Source organism: Falco biarmicus, chromosome 6 (genome assembly GCF_023638135.1).
Source record: "Falco biarmicus isolate bFalBia1 chromosome 6, bFalBia1.pri, whole genome shotgun sequence".
Lineage (NCBI taxonomy): Eukaryota > Metazoa > Chordata > Aves > Falconiformes > Falconidae > Falco > Falco biarmicus.
Genome location: NC_079293.1, coordinates 11,978,001 through 11,999,896, shown reverse-complemented (window position 1 = coordinate 11,999,896; position 21,896 = coordinate 11,978,001). Strand labels below are relative to the sequence as shown.

Here is a 21,896-nt window from a genome sequence, read left to right as displayed (position 1 = left end):
TATATTCTTCATATGCTCTGTGTGATACTTTCACGTATTTAGGTTTTCCATCTTTTTATGTATGAGTACATATATGCTGGTATTGTTCATAGGTAATATTTAATCCCCTGTAAAGTACATTTAAGAGGTAATTTTGAGTATGACATGAGCATTCTTATTCCCAGTGTACTTGTCACACATTGTATATGGTACAGTCTTTAAGATCCTGTGTAACCCAAACCATTCTATGATATGAAAGGACACCTACCTGTGAATATGGACCTGCCAATGTCCACAGCGTGCTCAAGTTGAGCTGGGACTGAGTGCTGTAGTAGGCTGTTGAGCTATATGGAGCTGTATAAAGCATCACCTTAGCAAGAGGAAGGAAACAGAAAGGAAATTGTGATATTAAACATATTTCCAATGTGTGCTGCTCACAAGGACAGCATAGAGAGCAGAGAAATAAGTCTATTCAGCTCACTAGTGCTATATATTACTTTGTTACTTTTCACGAAAAGCATATCCTACTCTCAGCTTTTCCAACCCACAGAAAGTCACTATGTGCTCTTTTTCTCCATTGCACATAATGTCACAGTTTAAGCAAGTGACATAATGAGTAAGAGGAAATTAAGCCCCATAACCAACCAAACAGAAAATGAAGACGGTGACATCATCTGACTGATAATGCTGCTGTGTTCAGTGGATCTAATTATAACTTCAAATACTTTGCTAACCGTAGGTTTTAAGTAAAGCTGCAGCATTTAATACATGTTTCTCTGTATATCCACCTTGTATTTGTCCTAGTAAAGAAAAAAAATTAAAAATTAATGAGAATATACAAAAGTAAATCTGAAGAAAATAGTTTGAGGACAAGGGGGATTTTTATTTGTAATCCCAGATATTATTTTTGGAAAGAAAATATATGACCTCTCCTCATGCAAAAAGCATTTTGTATTTTGCTACAGTATTTTCTTTGTTGTGGAACATACTACATCACAATATAATGCTTATCAAATATTGCAATGGGTACAAATCATGAAAATCCACTATGAGTATAATTCTTTGGGTATAATTTGGTGTTACAGCTGTTTAGGTATCTTCCAGTTCAGGCCCTGGATTACTCTTTATAATAACCACAGAGGTTTAAAAGGAAAACATTTTAAAAAATATTTTTTCCTATTTGTTTTGCCCACAGTAATTTTTTTATAGTTTAATATATGACATTGGTTATATCATTGCAAGTTCCTTGACATATTTCTTGCACCGGTATAAGATGCAAGTTAGGGTTTGTCAACATTTCTGGTCTATCAATGAATAATCATCGCTCCCTGGTTTTGACCCCTCCTGAAATACTGTATGCACTTTTTCTAAAAAAAACAAACAATATACTTTGATGATTATCAGAGGTGTAAAATTGTAAGTCCTAACTTGTAAGTGCTCACATTACTATGGGCAGTAAAGAAAATTTTGGAACAGACAAGACTTGCAGAGATTTTCATAGTATATTTATAGTCCTGGGTCATAATGGTGAAACATGCTTTAGCTTCATTCCTACATTTACTGACTCATCCTACTGTTCATTGTTAAATACTTGAATTGTCAGAGGTAACTAGTACCTCACTATCCAAATGTCAGATGAATTCTGTAAAAGATTTACGAGGGAAAGGGGTGAAGGAATGAAATAAACTTCTAACTTACTTATGTATACCGGAAAAAAATATTTAAACTGTTTCTAAAAAACTTTAACAATCCTAAATTACGTGAGATTTTTGAAAAGCCAAGTTTTAATCAATATAGTGACAGTGTTATTTAAATCTGATGTGATGCAGTATTTGTCTTGATTTTGAAATTTAGATTTAAAATCAATTTTTAAAGTTTACATTTGACTAGTATTTTGTGGTCCTTCCTGCAACATTTTTTTTCATGCTGTCTACTCTGCGTTTGTTTTCATTGCTGTTGAGATGACTAAAAGGCCTATGAGGAGGCATTATTTCTAATCAAATACAGACTGTAAAGTGGAAACTAGCTGCAGGTTCAGTCAGTGTTAATGTTAGGTCCAACGCTTTGTTACCTCATAACTTGCACACCATCAGCCTCAATCAAACCTAATCAGTGCAATGTGTCTTAAACCTTGATTTCACCAGCCTGTTCATGACAATAGTTGTCTCTTTTTCATCTGTCAACCATTGCTGTTATTACCTTTATAATACATTAATAAATAATCTTCATATTTCTGTATTATTTTTCTTCTTTGTTTATTTCTTTTCTGACATGTCATTTCACAGGCAGTCCAGAAAAGTGGAAAGATATAGCAGCCAAAAACAAACTAGGAAAACCTCGGCAACTGAAACAGAAAGGTAGGATTACTGATGAGTAAACATCTCTTATAATCAATCTGGTTCACGTTTTCAGAATATACATCTAATATGACTTTTGAAGTAGAACATCTGTGACAGTACCAAAAATTATGTTGTAATTTGCAGGATTATTTACTTTGTATCTATATTAGCACTGCTTGCTGTGTTGCATACATAAGGAATTTTTCTGGCATTCTCCATCGTTGCAGATAAACTCAATGGTAAAGACTGGCAGTCCATCCATTTTATAAGCCAAAATCTGAGACCCATTGCCACTGTCTTCATATCTGTAAGATGAAATTTGGAAATGCGTAGCATATTTCATTAGTATGGGCCTAACACTTTTCTGCACTTTACCACTGATCTTTTTTCAAAAAATCTCACCTATTTTAGAATAACTTTGAGGATGAAAAAAATATATTAACAGACTTATAATTCATGATGTTTCTGATCACAATAATTTCACTTTATAATATAAAAATGTTAAGTTACACATTTAATTTTGTATAGAAAATTTTATAATCTATCATTACATGAAGTTAATATAAACACTGAGACTTTAACTTGTGTATTCATTGAATTTTCCTGTATTTGTATTACATTGTAACTTTTAACTTTGATGCTACAGTAGTTAGGATTATGTATTCAAATTCTTAAGAAAAAGTGAAAAAAAAAAAATATATACTAAATCATAAGCACAGCTAGTTAAGCTTTAAACCCTGTGTATTGGCTGAAATAAGAGCAGTGAGGAGGGGTGAGATCCTGCCTTTGTCAGAAATAGATTTCTGTTATCTTGATTAGCAGAGGAAGAAAGTTCATCTCTTTACACTATGAGGGTGAAAAACTTCCATGAACAGCACAGACACATGTTTAGTGTCAATGAAAATGCACATTATGTAGCAAAACTTCAGAGCCTTTGTTTTATTTTACTGCTTCAAGTCCCGGAATACGTTCCTGATCCAAAAGCCATGGTTACAATTTTCTTGATTTTGATGATTCTGTTGTCACAACAGCCCAGTTACTTTTTCTGTTTAGACCAGAGAAATTACCTAAATGATGGCTGAAATTCTTGCTGTGTTTAAACCAGGACAGTTTTGCTACTGAGATAGCTAAAGGCATTTTTTACCCCGTTTTTTTCTAACTTGTGAAGACTAAGGGGAGGCTGAACTCCAAGGGACTCAGTTCTTGATAACCGTTCAGTGACGAACACAGTGCAACAAGAGCATAGGGAAACACAAATTGTGCTTTGCTTTTTACATCTCCATGGCACATGGTTGTAGGTTTCATGTTTCCATAAAATGATTCACTGCTATTCACAGAATTGTCTGAGTGCTGTAGTTTAGTGTTTCATTATAGATATAAGGTTGTGCTAGTGCCAGAAAGTTTTGATAATAGGACAGGCAATTAATTTTCTTGTAAAAAGGCAACTATAACGCAAGACTATTTCTTCCTCAAATATCCATTTCTGTCTAAGATTTAGTCTTTGGTTTGCAATTTGTAGATCTTGTCTACTATTAGCTAAGCAGATTACTGGAATAAGACATCAGCATGCTATCCATTTATCTATAAAGCCTTTCAACACGCTATGTAAAATTAAGTTCTTTATTGTGATAACTTAGGAAATGTACATAAAAGGGGAAAAGCAAACCTTATCAGGGTAGTTTACAGAACCTAAGAGTTCTACTAATTTGATGACATAAGCCTTAAAGATGTGATTCAGTAAACTCTTCTGAAGAAGTAAAACTGGTTACATGAAAATCAAGTATTTTCTGTGTTGTATGAATGAGGAAAGTGGTGGTAAAAATTGGTTCATCCCAATCCTAAAATGTTTTCTTTCAGCCCTAACTGATCATCCCAGAAATGCCAGATTATCTGTCATATATGTTACGATACATACAGTCTTTATATTTTACACAGAACCCTGTGCTAGGGTTGCACAGGATTGGCGATGCTCTCTTTATTTTTTTAGTTTTTGTTTATAGTTCTGTTAGTGGCAGCATGTTTTATTTAGTACGTGCCACTGAGCCATCAGTCTGAAGAGAGAGAAATCCGAGTTTCCTTGTGTGCAGGCAGAGCTAGAACCTGTAGGATTCCTCAGTAAACCATTGCCAATTGAATTAATAGATTTGCTGCTTGCAGTGTTGCTTTCCTCTGTGAGGAACCAGATAAGCTACACACATTGCAATCTCATTGCTCACCAGGTATAATTTCTCTCCCAAATTCTTCTTCTCTCCATAATTCTTACCTCATTTCCATCTTGTTTCCTTAGTAGTACACTAGTTTTTGTCTCCTATGCTTGTTCCTTTTTGTCTCATTCTCCTGATCAGCCATTTGCAGACTTCTTCCTTTCAGCAACTGAACTTTCTCCTAGGCCAGCAAGTCCTTAACTCCATTCTAGTTTTTCTCCAGTTCCTTTTTAGCTCTTATTTTTATCTGCTTTTCCATTTCCCTTTTAGCTCTTATTTTTATCTGCAGCCCCAGTAGCATATTTGTCTCAAATGTAATATCCCAGCTAATGCAAGTCTTAAGCCCGATTGTCTTCATGTTAGTTAAGCAGATCCTCTGTCTCTCATGGAAGGGGACAGTCTCTAAAAAGGCTGTTACTGAAAGAGCAGGAGGTAAGTTTCTGAGTCTCAGGTGAAGTGTCTGTTCTGTAATGGCAAGACAGACTCTCCTAGCGCTTCACTGAGATGAATTCCAGGATAATTAGCCTCTAAAATGAGAAAAATCTGAACAGAGAACATGATGACTGTTAGACTGGAGCATTTAGTCACAGTAAAAGCAAGCAAGCACTTTCTGGCAGAGTAGGATCCATACATACCTTATGGATGTTATGATGTTTAAACATCGAATAAAGCATGCATAAAAGCTGATTGCATGCAGTAGTTGGCATGGATACTTCTACAGTCAGCATGGAGAAACAGGAATTTTCAGAACTCGGCTCATCTTCATTATTGTAAGCATCTTTTAGAATCGGGGGAATCGGTCTCTGCAAGAATGTTAGCGTTATCACCAGGGCAAATCCGGAGTTAGGCTAAAGAACCATTAAGGTTTAAGAGAGAGAATGTAGCAAGGGCAACAGAATCCTGGTTTTGTTGCATTGTGACTGGACTTCCACATAAACTGTTACTGATGAAATGGCCTTGAAACTAAACCTATTTGTTATCCTTGGTAGGCATCTGCATGTTGTCTCGTATGTACTTTTTTTAGGGTGACTTTTCAGTGCATCATAGTCGTATGAAGTAGACAGTCCCTGGTTACTTTGCCAGTATCTTGTGGGAAAGTTGTGTTGAGTGTGTGAAGGGAGACTTCATAAGTTGCAGAAATTAAAAAAAAAAAAAACAAAAAAACTCACAATGAAGTTACATCACAGGAAACTGAAATTTCTGCAACAATGGCAGATACAGTAGTACCACTTACAAAATGCTGTATTGCTGGGAAACCAAGAAAGAAGAAAAAGGCACAGTTAGAGTACTTTGTCACTTTCCAAACTTGAAATGTCTCAGGTTATCTCATACTTGCAGTGTATGCAATTATTAAACTACCAATAATTATGCTTTATTATGTTAACACAATGAATCATTTTACTGTATATTTTAATTATATTTTCATTAGACTTCCTTCAGAACTCTATTTCTGTTTTAGGACTTAGAGCAGAAAAATCCTTAAATAGATCCCTTATTTCAAACTCCTAAGGAAACCAAGGGAATTACATAGGTGATTACATATTGTCCTTTTTTAGGACACTAACTGAAATCCAGTTAATATTTTTAATAAACATAAAATATATGTTTTAGAAACAGAAATGCTTTGTGGTAAACCTAGGTATTCATAGCCTACTTTCTGCTAGTATTTAGGTCATATGTGTTGTTCACTTGTGTTTAAAATGCAGCTAGAGTTTTTGGCTGACTGTCTGCTATGTGCAGTGCAGTTCAACAGGTCCACAATTAGGGTCAAGTGCATCTGCAGTGGTGAGTGTTCTGCAGTTCATGATTTTGAAAATAGATTTGCATTCAAAATTAGTAACTTTGATCTGAAATGTCAGCCCTGGTCCTGCAGCCAGGATTTGCAATGTTCTTTGATGGAGGGGGACATGGAAAGGTGTGCCTGGAGCTAACAACTGAACAGTTTCTTTTTGGCCCTGATGTTTTAGGGGTCTGCTACCATGTCTTTCTAGAAGGGGACTTCCAACCCCACGAACAACTGAACAGCCAGTCATTAGGGGAAAACACCACGCTCGCTCCAGGTCGAGTGAGCACTCTAGTATCAGACCCTTATGCTCTGTACATCACCTAGCGCCGGGAGGGTCGGCGCCACCTTCTCCACTTCTGACAAGGTTGCTATTATGTGTACAGCACAGCTTTCATGTTCTGCCCCCCAGGTGTCAGTGTGGTGGTGTTCTTTCCTGAACATACATGGCGCGTTCACTCATTCTGGCACTGTAGATTATCCTCTTTTCATAGTATTTACACTTCTCTCATATCCTTTATGCCACCTATCTTCACCATCCAGATGGTACTTCTTGTTGTTGAATTTAAATAGTTATGCAACGCAAAATAAAAAAAAACGGCTGTGTTTTGTCCTTCCATTGTTGTGTTTTGTTCTGTATCCATATGAAAATTATCAAAGCTTTTTTCTTGAACACTGTGCAGGAAATCACATACTGTTCACACAGCTAACTGATCTTACAGGCTAAGAGAAAGTCAGTTGATCTGTGTAGTGTGAAAGCCAACTTTGTATTTGTAACTTGCACAAATGTGTTACATAAAATTGCAAATAACCTACTTACAATGTTAGTGTAGTAGATGAACTGCTTATTCACTATAGTGAGTGTGGCATTACTGTAACTGGCAAGGACATTTAAGAGTAAGCTCTCCCTCTCCACGATCTGCTTCTTCTCATCTTTGTTTACTTCCTTAAACTTTTCCCCTAGTTATTAGAGATGGCCCTACTTACTTTGCATAATTACCAGCGTTCCAAAGGTGTTTGATGTGTTACACTCAGATGCTGTATCTATGTATAATAAATCGAGTAGCCAAGGTGTTCTGAAATAGTGCTAGCTAGAATTCAGCTACAGGGATTTAGGATATATACTTAGGTATGAATATTAAAAATCTTGTGCATTTGTTGCACGCACACATACATGCACCTCCCCCAATACCAAGGTTAAAGGTCTTTTTCCTTCTTTGAGTTCAGGGAAAAACAACATGTTATCCCATGGGCATAGATACTTGTTGTCCAGTGCTCTGTGGCCTTGTGCAATTACTGCATCAGCACAAAGGGAATACAAGATGCCACCTCTATATTTTATTTTTTGTATTGCCCTAGTACCAGTACAGGAGAACATATATAAATTGTGAGTCATATGCATAAATGGTTCTTAGAAAACTGCTTTTTGTCCAGTGTTTTTTGGCTAGTACTTTATTTTAAAAATCAAACAACAAAACAAATGAAAATATTTCTCCTGAATTGAAGGTAGTTAGAGAAATTAAACATAAGGTTTTGTGAGTTAACTGGGTATGTAGTCCTGAGTATGTGCATATGGCATACACCAAATGCAAACTTCTTCAAATCCATCTTTGCTATATGCAACTTAATATGTGATTGAAATTCAGAATATACAAATTCTCTTTATTTGGGTTATTTCACTTCTATCTTAATTTTATTTGCAGAATACACCAACAAGGAAGTCCAACACAGTCTCCTCCTGCAGACACATCCTTCAGCAGTCGCAGGGGAAGACAGCTACCACAAGTTCCAGTAAGAAGTGGCAGTATAGAGCAAGGTATCAAATAATGAGCTTATGATAGCTCAAACTCTTTGTTTTCTTACCTTTCTTTACTTAAAGTCTACTTTCATAAATACATGTTCGATGCTATAATTCTACCAATAAAGCAATAGAAGAGAATGAAAGCATATTTGTAGTCTGGGAAATCCAGTAGAGTTTTGACTGGTGGATTTTACACATGGTTTAGTTGCCTTGATTTTCTAGTACCATTTTATGTTTGTCTGCTTTAAAATTTCTATTAGAGCTGTGGAAGTTTCCAACATGTGTCTAATGTGTATTCAGCTAAAGAAATCAGGGGCAAATATTTTGGCAAGTCTTACTCATTTATTTTGTGTTTTATATCAATTGTTGTGCACAGATTAATAATAAATATCACAAATCTGCTTTTCTTCTGGAGTTCATAGTCCAGTGAGTAAAGAATGAAAATAATCACTATGGGGAATGTGAAAGCACAGGTCATCAGCTCTTCCTTAAGAATAAACTCATCAGGCAGAGTGCTGCTCTTTTCTGAAAGTGTCAATGTAGACCTAATGGTTGTGGAAGATGTTTTACCTATTAATATCAAATAAGTATGAGTATTGCTGTTTCCTTTTCTAGCAACATACAGCACGCAAAGTATGAGCTATTGTGGTAAAATGAAATACACAATGGGTAATATTTGCACATTCAGGTTTTCTTCTGTGTTTAAAAAGCCTCTTTTCTCATTGACTACATCAATAACTGAGATCGCCATGTACTGCAAGGTTTTCTTCAATGTGGAAATGACAGAAATGCTTCTAATTATGAAATAATTATAGTGTTTTGTAGAACTGTTGGCAGATCACTTTCTTGAGTAGGTAATGTTGCTGGCCATGAGCTTTTCATCACGATAGATTACCATAGGGGTTTTTTTGTATGATGGCTTACATTAACATGTGATCAGCTTTCATGAGTTTTATGGCTTTGGGCTCTGATGACATGCTACACCTTCAGTTAATACATATAAAAGTGTATTCTTGTTTTATACCTTTATTCTGAATCATTAATAGACTAATACAAGTGGGTTTTATTAATTTTAAACTTTACATTTGAGTCATCTCATTTTGTTTTGTAGTGAACCTAGGACTGTCTAGATTATAAACTAGTTACAAACCACATTTACAGCTTCTATTTCTGCATATTAATAAATCAGGAGCTTTTTAGGGAAATGTAATAAGTAATGAATTTCAAATTTCTTTCATGTTTCTTCTGCAGTTTCAGAACTTGGTACAATATATAATGATAAAACAGCTTTCAATTTAATTTTAAGTTGGCTTTCCATCGGATATTCATTTATCATCTTTCTGCTATTCTTGATAACTGGTGTGTTGAGAATAAAATACTAGTTTATGTTTTCATAAACACATTGGAAATGAATGTAAAACTTCCTGTGAAAATGAGTGGTGGTGGTGTGTATGCAGAAGAGGAAAGAAGAAAATTAAAGTTGAGGAGAAGGCTAAAGCTACTGTAGGTTTAGAAGGTTGTTGATACTGTGAACACCTGTAAAGTAATGCTGTTTCGCTGAACTCTTACCTACACTTGTGGCTGATAGGCTTGCGTCTTATATATAAAATGTACAAGTACGATGTGACATATCATTTAATTTGTTATTATATATCATACTGCATGGAATCGAAGGCTAAAGAGATTTCCTTCTCTACATAGTACTTTGATTTTGTCTAAGTGACTGGGTTGTCCTTTTTAAGGGGAAGTTTTCTGGTTTTACCCATGTTTAATACTTTGTTCAATCTGAGAATACATTTGCAGAAAAATACTAAATTGAATAGGTTTTATAAAATATTTTTAAATGGTGGTGTCAGTATCTTCTGAAATAAATATGACAGTGTGAATAAACTTTATAGTACTGTAAGAAATTTAATGCAGCGAAGCTATAGGTTCATAGTGTTTGCTCTGATTTATAGTATCAAATTTTAATAGCAGATTCACCTCTTTAATCTCTGTCAAATGAATCAGGGTCAAATGGAGTGACTAGAAGTGATCTGACCCTAATGTAGGATTGAATCCAAAGCATATTGATGTCTGTAAAAGATTTCCATTCACTATACTTGGAACTGATTTATGTCCTTCACGATTTAAATTCACAGTCACCATGGATATAGATGATATTAAAATCTAGTGTGATATACAAATGTTATAGGGATAATTTCAAAATTCACTTTCTTCATATATAAATAAAGCTACTTTTTGGTTGTCAGTATTGACATCCTGTGTTTCAAGGAAATCCTGTATGATATCATTCTTATAGTAAAGTGCTTCTTTACACTCTGTACAAATTCTGTTGTGTCGGGAGGGTTGAATCCACATCTAAATATATACATCTATGAATCTATGTCTGTTTTACAAATCACAGTGATTGCTGTAAAAAGATTGAATGTCTGTATATCAGGCCTGGGTTGTGGTTTTTTGCTCTTTACACATTCAGGAGGCATAGAAGAATCCAGTCAAGTAATGTTATTACCTGTTAAAGCTGTCATTATGGAACAAATTAGAGTTAATGAAGGAGAAAGGGACTGGTAGTGGTTTTCATTTTGAGAAACAGAATGGTATTTAAAGATCTTAATCTTTAATCTTTAGCTCTCAACTGTAAATTATCATATCCATGTTAATAAGGCTTCTTCTAGGGCTGACATTGCATCTTGGACATTCCATTTGTCATTGTCAAGTTTAGAACTAAAAAAACAGTTGTGTCCTTGTCTCGATGTTATCTTAGGTATTGCTCTGGTTGGCAGTTTGAGAATCATAAAAGGTCAACTTGTGAGAAAATAAGGTATTTTTAAAGGGTCCTTATTAATAGACGCACTTTATTAATGGGCACGCTTTCTTAAAAAAAAATATATATATCGTAGAAGTAATCCTTACAGGGAAGACCAAAGTAGTAGTCCTTATTCCATTACAGAAATTGTGTTAGTACTACTGATCAGGAAGAGAGAAAAAGTCTTAAATGTAGAGGAAAAGTCCAGTTTAAGGACTAAAACTTCAAAACAGCATAATCATGCATGCTGGCCAAAAAAAAAAAAAAAAAAAAAAAAAGAGGCGGGGGGCAGGTTCTTGGTGATTATGTCCTAAAGGGGATAGCAGTTTTACTAGTTTTGGAGTGGGGGAGGGAGGTAGTTATTTTCACTTGGAACAGTTCTAACTAAACAAAATTTTTAGCAACTCCAGTATGTGCAGACTTTTTAAAGTGGCTATTGTTAAGATTGTAGGCTTCTGTAATTTTAGGCAATGCAATTTTTATTTTAGTTCCGTGATATTCAAGGAAGACATGGCTGTATTTCTTTCCTTTGCAATCCTGTCAGCAGTATTTCCTAGAGTGCAAGACACACGTTGCATCTAAAGGTCTTGAGATGCTTCAATATTGGAAGTTAGTCTGGTATAGGTGTGTCTGTGTGTGCTTTTTGAAATAGTCACAATTTGCTAGTCATTACGCTCACTTATGCTATTCAAGAAGTGTTTCTCATTTCTTTGTTTTAACTAATAATTTTATGAAAGTACCTAATAATATGAAGATGTTTTGTCTCAGTGACTAAAGCAGTGAAATTCTAAGCCATGGTAAGGACAATGGTGTGTTTTCAATATGTCATCCTGTGCTGAACTAGAAAAGATTTACATCAATGGTGGGTTTTTTTCATTTGCAACATGTTTGAGTGGAACTGTGCAAATCATTAAGAGGTGTGGGGATTCTGCATTGACTTTTTTTCAGCTGTTTCTATAACAACTTTGTTACATAGTTGTGTGGGTTTTAAATTATACTTTTGTATAAAGCATATTTCTGTGATCTTTACTGAGTCCATTGTCTGCCACTGCAAATATGAAACACCACAGGAGTTCTTGGTTGAATAGGATTTGAGGGTGGGTCTCTACACTTTTGTATAATGGTTAATCATTGTACTGATCAAGGAAATGAATGCAGCCTGAAGTTCTGTAGTATTTCTCTATAGTCCTTTTAAGACACAGTAAATATTAGGGATAATATTAGAAAATCTATCAAGTAAATAAGAAAAAACATGTTATGTACTATTGAAATTTATGAACCAGCAAGATAAATGTGCAATGGTTGTTTGTAGCATAGAAATTCTCTTTAAGAAATAATTCATGCAAAACAGGTCTTTCTCCCTTTATTTGCTTCTGTTTGGCTGTTCACAGCATGATTTCTTTTTCGTAGCTTCAACAGTGTGGTTTCATGTTTCAGAAGTCCTATAATGAGAGCAAGGTTTGTGATAATCAGCAGTCTGTTTACATGTAAAGAGCATCTGTAAACATAACTGAAGTAGTGTGGTTTTATGTTTCCAGTGACATCTGTTCACAGCAATAGGCCTTATGTAGTGACCTTTAGAAAAGCAAAAGTGCGACCAGCATTAATTATTCCTGTATCTTAGTTCATGTTAGAAAATGCTGCATAAGCTTTGTACATAGCTTATATGCAGGTGAAGTACGTGTGTGTGTGCGCTGCTGTTTTGTGAGGGAAGGCTACATTAAAGACTACTGGTAACTGAATGGGGATTATTTACGTAAAGTTCACATGTATAATATATGTACAAGTCTTAAATGGTAGTCACATCATAGAGGAATTAAGTATTTTGATGACCGGTCTTTCCTTTTAACAAAAAAGAATCAGAATTTTGTACACAAAATCAGTATGTTGTGAAATAATACATTTGTGTTGCAAGTACCTTTTTATATTTAACCAACTTAAGATCCTAAAAAAATGAATAGCTAGTGAAAACTGTGCTGTGTATATGTACTTGATCTGAAGTGTCATTGCAGTGAGAGTGGCTTGAGTAATGGTGAAAGATCAAACCCTTTCAGTTAAAACCTTTTTTCAGATCCAACAGTGTAAAACTTGAGTGACAGAAGAAAAATAATAAGTCATTTCAATTTTAGATTTTATTATTTTAGTGTTGTTTGTTTTGTCTTCATATTTCTAGTTTTATTTTTAAATTATGAGGTGGTACTGCATATTTTGAGGCAGCTTGTGGAATCTTTATTCACGCTGGAGAGGGTTGTTTTCTCAGCATTGCTAACTTGCAAATAAGTTCAAGCTTCATAATCTTTTATGTTTCCCTTAAAGACAGACTTTCAATAGTACAGTGATTATTGAGTATTATAGATTTATGTTAATAGAAAATAAATTTGTAACACTCATTATTGCAGAAAAGGCTTCAGTATCTAAAACAGGGCTAAATGTTTCAGAAGTGAGAGTGATAGTTAAAGGAATTTTCAGATTTTTATGTCATTCATCAATTTGAGTATGACGGTATGCTGGAGCAGAATACTTAAGAGTCCACAATCTGGTTCTCAGTAACTTCATTGTTCCTGTTAATTTTAAAGAAAAAGTCATAGGCTTTATTATTTGTCATGGTTTATCATTTTATTTTTCTACATTACTTTTGCATATGCTGGAGTACTGCCTACTGTACATGCCATTGTCATATGTAACGCATTTCTTTATCTAACTTTAAATTTGCTGATTTCTTTTTCTGTTTCCATCATTCCGTGCATTTAATTCATTGAAGAGCAAGAGACTTTTAACTCTTCCACAAAAGGTAAATATTTATGTATTTTTTTTACAAATGTTTGGCAACTGTTAATACTGGCTTTTCCCTCAATATATTCTGTCAATATATAGTATTTAGTTAACAGTGTTTAACAGGCAAATAGTTTGTTTCTCAAATATCTGTATGCTATCTGATGCCCCTCTTTAGAAGCTGAAAACAGTTTCTGCTGTGATTTCTAATTTTTCATTCTGAAATGCAGTATACTGTATTTAACAGGAGTAGTCATGGTATTTTACATGGCTCAGAAGGTGCTCAAATTGACTTAAAGTTCACACAAAGACTACGATTTTACCTAAGCTGCTCTTGAGCTGTGCACATCTGGTTCTATTGATGCAGCCATGGCTCTTGACATCTGTGAAGGATGTTTTGTAGGTCAGGGTTTAGGAATACTTGAAGGTGATGTTGGCCAGAAACTGTCTTTCATATGGAGAGAGATTCTGAAGAAGGAGCTGTGCTTTATTTGCATGACAAGACCTTGACACTCAGAAAGTCACATTGTAGGGCAGGTTTTTAGGGGCACACACAGTGCTCACCTCAGACAAATTCTCCATGTCTGTGCTAATACCATTGAGTCAGTGAGCTCAAAAAACAGGTATCTAATGCTGTCCCACAAAGTGAAAAGAATAGTCAGTCATGTCCCTATCAAGGCAATGTTGCAGAGAAGTCCCTCTTTAATTTTTTTTTTTCTTTTTGCTGGAAGTAGCAATTATCTTGAAATCAGAATGAATCTTGGAGAGAAAAAATGAAAAAAAAATCCTTTTTGATGTTAACAGCGAAATACTATGCTGCATAAACATTAATAGCACAGATTAACTTTCCCTGACCTTTAGTCCTGAGTCCTGCAGATCTTGGGAAATGCTGGTCTGAATACAGGCTTTGGAGGGCCAAAGCCAAACTGTGAGTTGAATCAGAATATCTCCTACAACTTCTTTACTTTCTGTAAGGGTAATTCCCACTGACACATTCATCATTGCTTGAGTAAAAATACAGCAGCTATTCTACAAGCTACTAATTCCAACACCCATGACAATACTTACGAGTATGTTTTCATGATAATGTTAAAAAGATGAAAAATAAATAACATTTACCTTGGGTATTAGCAAGTACAGGTTATTTTGCAGCAAGAATGTACTATGAAATATCTTAAGAAAGTGCTAAGAATGGTTGATTTTACAAACTATTTCTGTCATTTTTGCTTTCTGCAGTATTTCTTTTTCTCTCAAACAGAACAACACAAGTCAATCATGCCCATTTGTGATTTATGCCTCTTTCGAGTTCAGAAACTTTGCCCTGTAATTCGGACTGCAGTGAATGTTTCTTTGTTTAAAACAGTTGACTTCATGCAGACAAAATAGGCCCTGCCTGTAACAGGTTTGTTTCCACGAGATTTGGATGGATCTGGTCCAAGATTTGGGAGTGTGTAGAAGGTGGTGGGATCTTCATGCACACAGATTCCTCTGGCTTGAGGGAGCTTAATGTAGATACAGCCTGGAGGCAGAAAAGAGCTGGGCAAAAGAAGAGGAGTGGGAAGAAGTGGAGTGCTGGCAGTTGTGGGGGACCGTGAGCTGATTTACACTAGTAGCCCACTATCACCTCTGACTTTCCCCAGTGCAGAATTGGAGATAAAACATATAGCCAGTAGGTGAATGGGAGATGGAGATGGCAGGGTTACAGATTATTATGTGGCAAGAGACACAGGTGTGAAGGAAAGCATGTAATACAGATGTGAACAATACTGACCAGATAAATTACAACAAAAATAATCAAGCATCTGTTCCACTTAATCAGTGGAAGGGTTGCAATAAAGTCTTCAGCAGGTTACAAAAATGCTGACTTGGATTGCTGCCAAAACCAGTGATTTACATTCTTCAGATTTTAAGAAGTATATGTTTGCTTTCTTACTGTTTTAATAGAAGCTTCAGTTCGGATCATCTTTGACAGTCTTTGATGAAGAACTGAGTGTTGTTGCATCAACCACTTAAGATTTTTATATTGGCTTATCTTCCTTCTGGATTGAGTTATTAAACTCAAGATGGCCACCACACCTCTGTGTGTACTGGGATATCCAAACTCATTTCCCAGCTTGGCAGTCTGAGTATGGGCTTTGGTCATGCCTCCGTTCTGATTTGGGAGGTGGCCCAGGGCAGTGTCAGCTCCCATGGGAAGGAAATCCATGCACACAAGCTTAAAGGAGCCACAGCTAGTCAGGTACAGGGACCAGGGCTGCAGAGTATGCTTCAGAGCCCATCTCCCTCACTATCTGCACGCTGCTGATAAGTACTTTTTGAAGTTGTATACGTAGGGAGGTGGTGACAAGTTCTTTATCTTAGCCACAAATTGATTTTTCGGTGTTACTAACCTTATATTTCAAAACATTCATCTGATCATGATTTCAAGATTTTGCGTGTTTTCTAAATTTCGTGGTAGAGTTTGCTGTGGATTTTTGAAGTAATGTAATCTACCACAGGGATATTTTGTGTATGCATATTGCAAAACTAATCCTGAAGCCTGAGCAGAAATAACCTCATGACTCTGTTATTATTTCTGAAACGCTTCATCCTGGTACAGCACCAGAGTTCTCTCTGCTATGCTGCACAGCCAGCTCTCCAGTGAATGCTCCGTTCCCTCCTTGCTTCCATTGCCCACTGCACTGGGGGATTCTCCCACCCAGATCTCACCACGGCTTTATTTCTCTGCTTTTGTTTTGGACATAGGTTCTGCCTAGTTTCTTCTTCAGCTTCCACTTCTCACTTCCTCAAACCAGACACTGATCTTTCCCCCACAATCCCCACCCATAGATCACCTAGGTAGCACAGGTAGGTGAAGCTTCTGGCTGTTGCTGTGTAGAAAGGCTGTGTACATGCCTCTAGACTGCATTGTAGCTGTAGCTGTTGGTCATTGTTCAACTTTTCTTCTTAATATGAAGTCTGAGAGTGAATCAGATCTGTCAGCTTCTGGGATAAGTGCGGATCCCTGTTGCCCTGCCAGAACCTGGTTTTTGTGCCTTAGAAACACTTAGTATAAGATAGTTTTTAGGAGACAGATTTTCACTTCAACTTACTTTTCAATAGGTTCCTTGTGTAAGCGAGTATTTCTATCTGTTTAGACTTCTAGACCTTTTCCTTTAAAGTTTGCATCGTAAAGGATGTGTGATATCTGCTGTTAAGGGCTACAGCTATCTGAAATCTTCATCACAATTTCTTCTTCTTACATAGCTTAATCCAACGTTTATTAGTGTAAGAAAGATCTGGAGGATTTCCAAATTGTAGTTTACATACACCTCTTTTCTGTCTTGACTATCTTGACCAGAAACATGAAGTGCCTCCAGAGTAAAATATGTGTTTGTTGCAGAGTTCACTATTATAGAGAATGGTATCGCCAGTGCCAAGACATTCATGGGTTTTCCATAGTCTAGGAAAAAACAGTATGGTTATCAGTTTTAATCACAGACCAGGTGATGTCACCAGTAATTCTGGCATTAAGTCCATAGTTGGGTTTGTGCAAGAATGTCCTTTTAGAAAGGTATTTTCACTTAATGACTGCAAGTGATGGAATTTTTTTCCTGTTCTTAACCACCTGGCTTCTTAAACATATGTCTTATTACTTAGCTAGCATTACCTAACTTCATAGCTACTGGGCATTGTTGTACCTGTATCTGCTAAATTGAAGATTGTTAGACTTCTGTTGTTAGAAGTCTTCCTGTATGTAAATAATTATGGACCACAATCAAGCCACATATTTCCATTCTTTGTAATACTTTCCTAAATGTGTTTCTGCAAGACCACGTCCTGGACTTCATATAATTCTCATTACTTCCCTCTGAATCTTTTTCACTATCAGTATTCTTGAAATGATAACGTTCCTAAATTATCAATCCATAGACCTCAGATAAAATGAGTATCTTCCAGTTTCCATCTTTATTTTTGATGTCCTAATACTCTCTATCTTAGTATGTCATTTGAGAATTTGTTGTTCTTTTCGTAAACATCAAGACTTATTTTCATTTACCTTGCCAAAATTTCCCTTCTCCTTTCTTGCCTTATCATTTGCTGGACAGCAACAAGTCTTCACTTCAGAGATAGTGATATTTTGCTGGAGATACATGTGTAGCGTGTACAGCAGTTCAATTGTGGGGGTAAGGTGGTTTTCCTTGGAATTTGGTAACGGTCACACCACAACACAGGAGGTAGTTTCAATGCTAAAACAATTTTAATCCCTTTTTTTCAAATGTATGAATAGGGGTTTTTTAGATGTATATTGACAGAATTCACAGCTTTCCATAGTCTACAGAATGTAGAGTGTCTTTGGTGATTGTTGTAATGTGAAATGGGTGGATACCTAAACAGTTAATCTCAGAAATTAAAAACCAGAGCTAGAAAGGCAGCTATAACATTTATGCTGTTCCTTGCTAGTTCAGTGTTGCTGCCTGCGGTACAATCCATATTCCAATGAGCCCATATATGTTTCATATATTATGCTGTCAGCTTAATAGATAGGTGTTTATAGCATCATGCCATTTAAGAAATTTTGCAAATAATTTAGAGTTTAGTGCCCCATTCCAACCTTAAATAGGGGACTTAAAACCTTAAAATTACTTCAGTTCCTTTCGCACTGGTCACTACTGTTGGTGCAACTGTTGCAGCTCTCGCTGATTTTCATGGGATTGATCTGTTGTTCATACCAATGCAGGTTGAATTTATTTTAAGTCACTTTTTATGCATTGTTAGATTCACATTCTGTGGATAACAGAAATATACCTGTGATACATTCTGTCTATCTACTAAAGTACTTAAAACAAACAAACACCACGACTTTATCTGCCCTACTATATTTGATATGTTAGAATAGTATATTGCTTATGGTTCTGTTGTTTTGTACATAATTGAAAAGGTAGCATATATTCTGAACAGTTAGTATTCTAGCCAGGTCTAACTTCTCTATCAGTTAAACAGCAGATAGGGGTTGAAATGTGTCCATACTAGTTTTCTGAGCATAGAAATAAAGATGAGGGCTGTCAAGTAGTTAACGCCATCAAGTGTAATGCTATAAAACTTATCATAGTGCTGACTTATTAAAAGTTATATGGCTAGTACATATATTTTTAGTAAACAGATGTCTTAGAAAAATTAAGAAATTGCCTTCTCCTTTAAGAAAACCCAACTGTTAGCCTATCCTAATTTTCTTTGAGAGTAGATTGCAGGCTGGAAATGAGATCTGTAGCTATAGCTATTTTCATTGTTTATTCCTTGCCTCCTTTAAGTAGCATTTTATGGACTTGCATATTTTATATAGTTGAAGGACAGCACATATTTTATAGGCTTTCAATAAAAAACCCCCACACTTTCCTTATGATGGAAACATGTACCAAGAACTTCCTTTAATGTTAATCAAAACTTCTTTTATCACAAGAAATATAAGCAAGTTCTAGAATTTTTTTATAAGTAAAAAGCCGGCTCTTCCATTATGTGCATATTTTAATTGTTCTTTTAATAGTACCTCTGCAGATCACCTCTGCAGATTGGCAGTCCAGATTTTTAGTTGTACTTCCAGCATGCAGCATATTTAGAATCCTGTAAGGTCTGTTACGAATTACAGTACAGGGTGCACAGTCTTCACAGGGATGTTTCTTTAATAACATGGGAGGAAGAGACCCCAGGGGAGCTGATGAACCTGCTATGGGATGGAAGATGGTCTTAATTTTTTAGACCATGTCTTCTTTCTTTGAATCTCATTAACAGTGGAAGCCAGATGGGACTTAGCAGTGAGTTGAGTAATAAACTAAGTAGCAGCTCAAGGAACTTTGTTTGATGGAATACCATTCAGAACTACATTAAGCAGTTAATTCTTGGTAGCTTAGTGTGGTGGGTTGACCCAAGCCAGCAGTTAAGCACCCACCAGCTGCTTTCTCACTCCACTCCCCACAGCGGGATGGGAGAGAGAACTGGAAGAGCAGTAGTGAGTAAAAACTCATGGGTCAAGATGAAGACAGTTTAATAAGTGAAGTGAAAAAATGAAGAAAAATGATAAAACCATAAACCCCACCACCAAGTGATGTGAAGGCACTCACTCACCACCTCCCACCAGCAGACCAGTGCCCAGCCAGTCTCTGAGCAACAGCTACACTGGAAACCCTACCCCCAGTTTTATTGACAAGGATGATGCTATATGGCATGGACTGTGCCTTTGGTCAGTTGGAGTCATCTGTCCCAGCTGTTTCCCCTCCCAGTCTGCAGCCTGCTCGCTGGAGAAGGCAGGCAGGCAGGCAGCATGAGAAACAGGGAAGGCCTTGGTGCTGTCAAAGCACTGCTGAACAATTGCTAAAACATCAGTGTCTTATCAACGCTATTCTAGTCACAATTCTAAAACTCAGCACCGTACAGGCTGCTGTGAAGAAAACTACCTCCATCCCAGCCAGACCCAGTACACTGGGATTACAGGAGTCAGGCAAGTTTATAAATATTTTAATGGAATTGAAGTATAACATTTTGATTCCATTCATATGTCTGTCTTTTCTCTCCTGCATGGCCTGGTTGGTTTTGTACATCATGGTTGTACATCATGGTTTAGGAGTAATAAAAGCTTTAGCTCTAAACTTTCACCCCTTATCTAAGCAGTCTGCTCAATGAGTTCTTTTCTTTCAGTTGCTTCTCATACTGATTGATCTCACATCTGAATCAGCAGCTCTTGAAGAGATGAGAGTTATAGCTCTTTGAAGCGTGACTTCTGACACCAGAGAGTAACATGTTGACACAACTGGTATTGATGGTAGTTGTACCACTAATTTGAGACATGTATGGGAAATCTCCATATTTTGAATTCCAGGGCCACTGTAGAATTTAAAGGTTTTAGGATTACAGTGCTTCAATCTGTAAGTTACTGTGTAGGCCTACCTCTCAAGAGCTCCAGGAAAAGCAGTGTGTAAATGCTGATGTCCTAAAGTAAAGTAGATCCATATTTTTCTAAGAGGCAGGTTAAGTTCTTGAAGTATTGTTTATGTCAAATTTTCGTTACCTGTGGTAACCAGCTGTGTTCCAAGAAAAGTAATGTGATCGTATGGTGGTGTTACCTATGGTTGTTACAGCTTCTGCTAATGTGCTTTTGCTCCTGTGTTAGATTTTTTTTTTGTTTCTTGTGATTAACGTGTAAAGAGTATACCAGGCTACTTATCAGGCAGATGAAATTTTCCATCACAGAATTGAAATAGAGTACATCTGCTCAGATGTGCATGGTCAACAAAGCTGGAAAGAACACAGATTTTCTAGAGCAGACTTACATTTCACACAGTTGCTTGCTTCAAAATACATTAACAGCTAATTGGTGCTAAACTACATCCTACTCCATGCACAAACCCAAATTTCTCCATTAGAGAATTTAGATTTACTTCACAGTCCTCATTGATTGTTCTCATGTTATTTTATGTAATGATAGCCAATAATGAAAACCAGAACATAAGTGTGTCACTAAGGTTAAGGACTTAAACATAACAAAAATCAAGAATTAAAGAGTTAAGGTTGAATTTTTGCCCAACCTTGACTGCAGTAATTTTCATGTATAGTCACCAAAATGGCATCTTATTACATAATAGAATATTCTTTCTCAGGTATTGTAAGTAATACAGAGTAACGTTATATCGTATAAGTTATTTAGTATACCGTACACTTGACAGGGTAAAGCACCTAAAAGTCACACAGTGAAAGGGTTATTAATCAGAGTAACTCTAATCTGTGCACCATACCCACATAGGGCTAAATTTTTAAAGGGGTCTCAATTTGACTCTGATTTTATATCCTCAGCCTACTTCATGCATGTATGATAGGATTAAGATATCTGAGGTTTTTACTTCAGTCACTATTTGATATATCTTAATCCTTTCATATCTGTCCTTAAAATAAGAGGCCATCTTTAAAAATTTCACCTAAAGTGCTCAATTTTGCCTTCAGATACCTCCATGCAACTTCCATTGAAGTAATTGGAGCTGTGCCTGCATATCTGATGGTGGAACTGGACTCATTGCAATTAAGGTACACATTTACCGACATAATTAGTCATCTGGAATAATTGCTGGCCCAGTGTGACATTCTGCATGTGCAGAATTTCTTAGATTGGACCCTCTGCGTATAAGAGATTGAAGATTACAATAACTTTATTTTGTGCCTTAAATTTGTAGCTGTAGCAGAA

The 21,896-nt window shown here is 36.1% G+C and overlaps 1 protein-coding gene across 48 annotated transcripts in view; it reads left to right on the top strand.

Moving 5' to 3' along the window:
- RIMS1 (regulating synaptic membrane exocytosis 1) overlaps positions 1-21,896 on the top strand; it is a 335,801-nt gene that overhangs the window by 230,967 nt on the left and 82,938 nt on the right. For 17 of the 48 annotated variants that reach the window (XM_056342347.1, XM_056342344.1, XM_056342365.1 and 14 more), the window contains 4 exons: positions 2,265-2,336; positions 6,490-6,672; positions 8,009-8,121; positions 13,677-13,706. In XM_056342347.1, coding sequence (XP_056198322.1) covers positions 2,265-2,336; positions 6,490-6,672; positions 8,009-8,121; positions 13,677-13,706 — 398 coding nt within the window. Of the gene's footprint in view, positions 1-2,264; positions 2,337-6,489; positions 6,673-8,008; positions 8,122-13,676; positions 13,707-14,945; positions 15,713-18,700; positions 21,740-21,896 lie in introns of those variants that run through there. The other 31 variants (XM_056342392.1, XM_056342374.1, XM_056342369.1 and 28 more) reach the window with 6 other exon arrangements.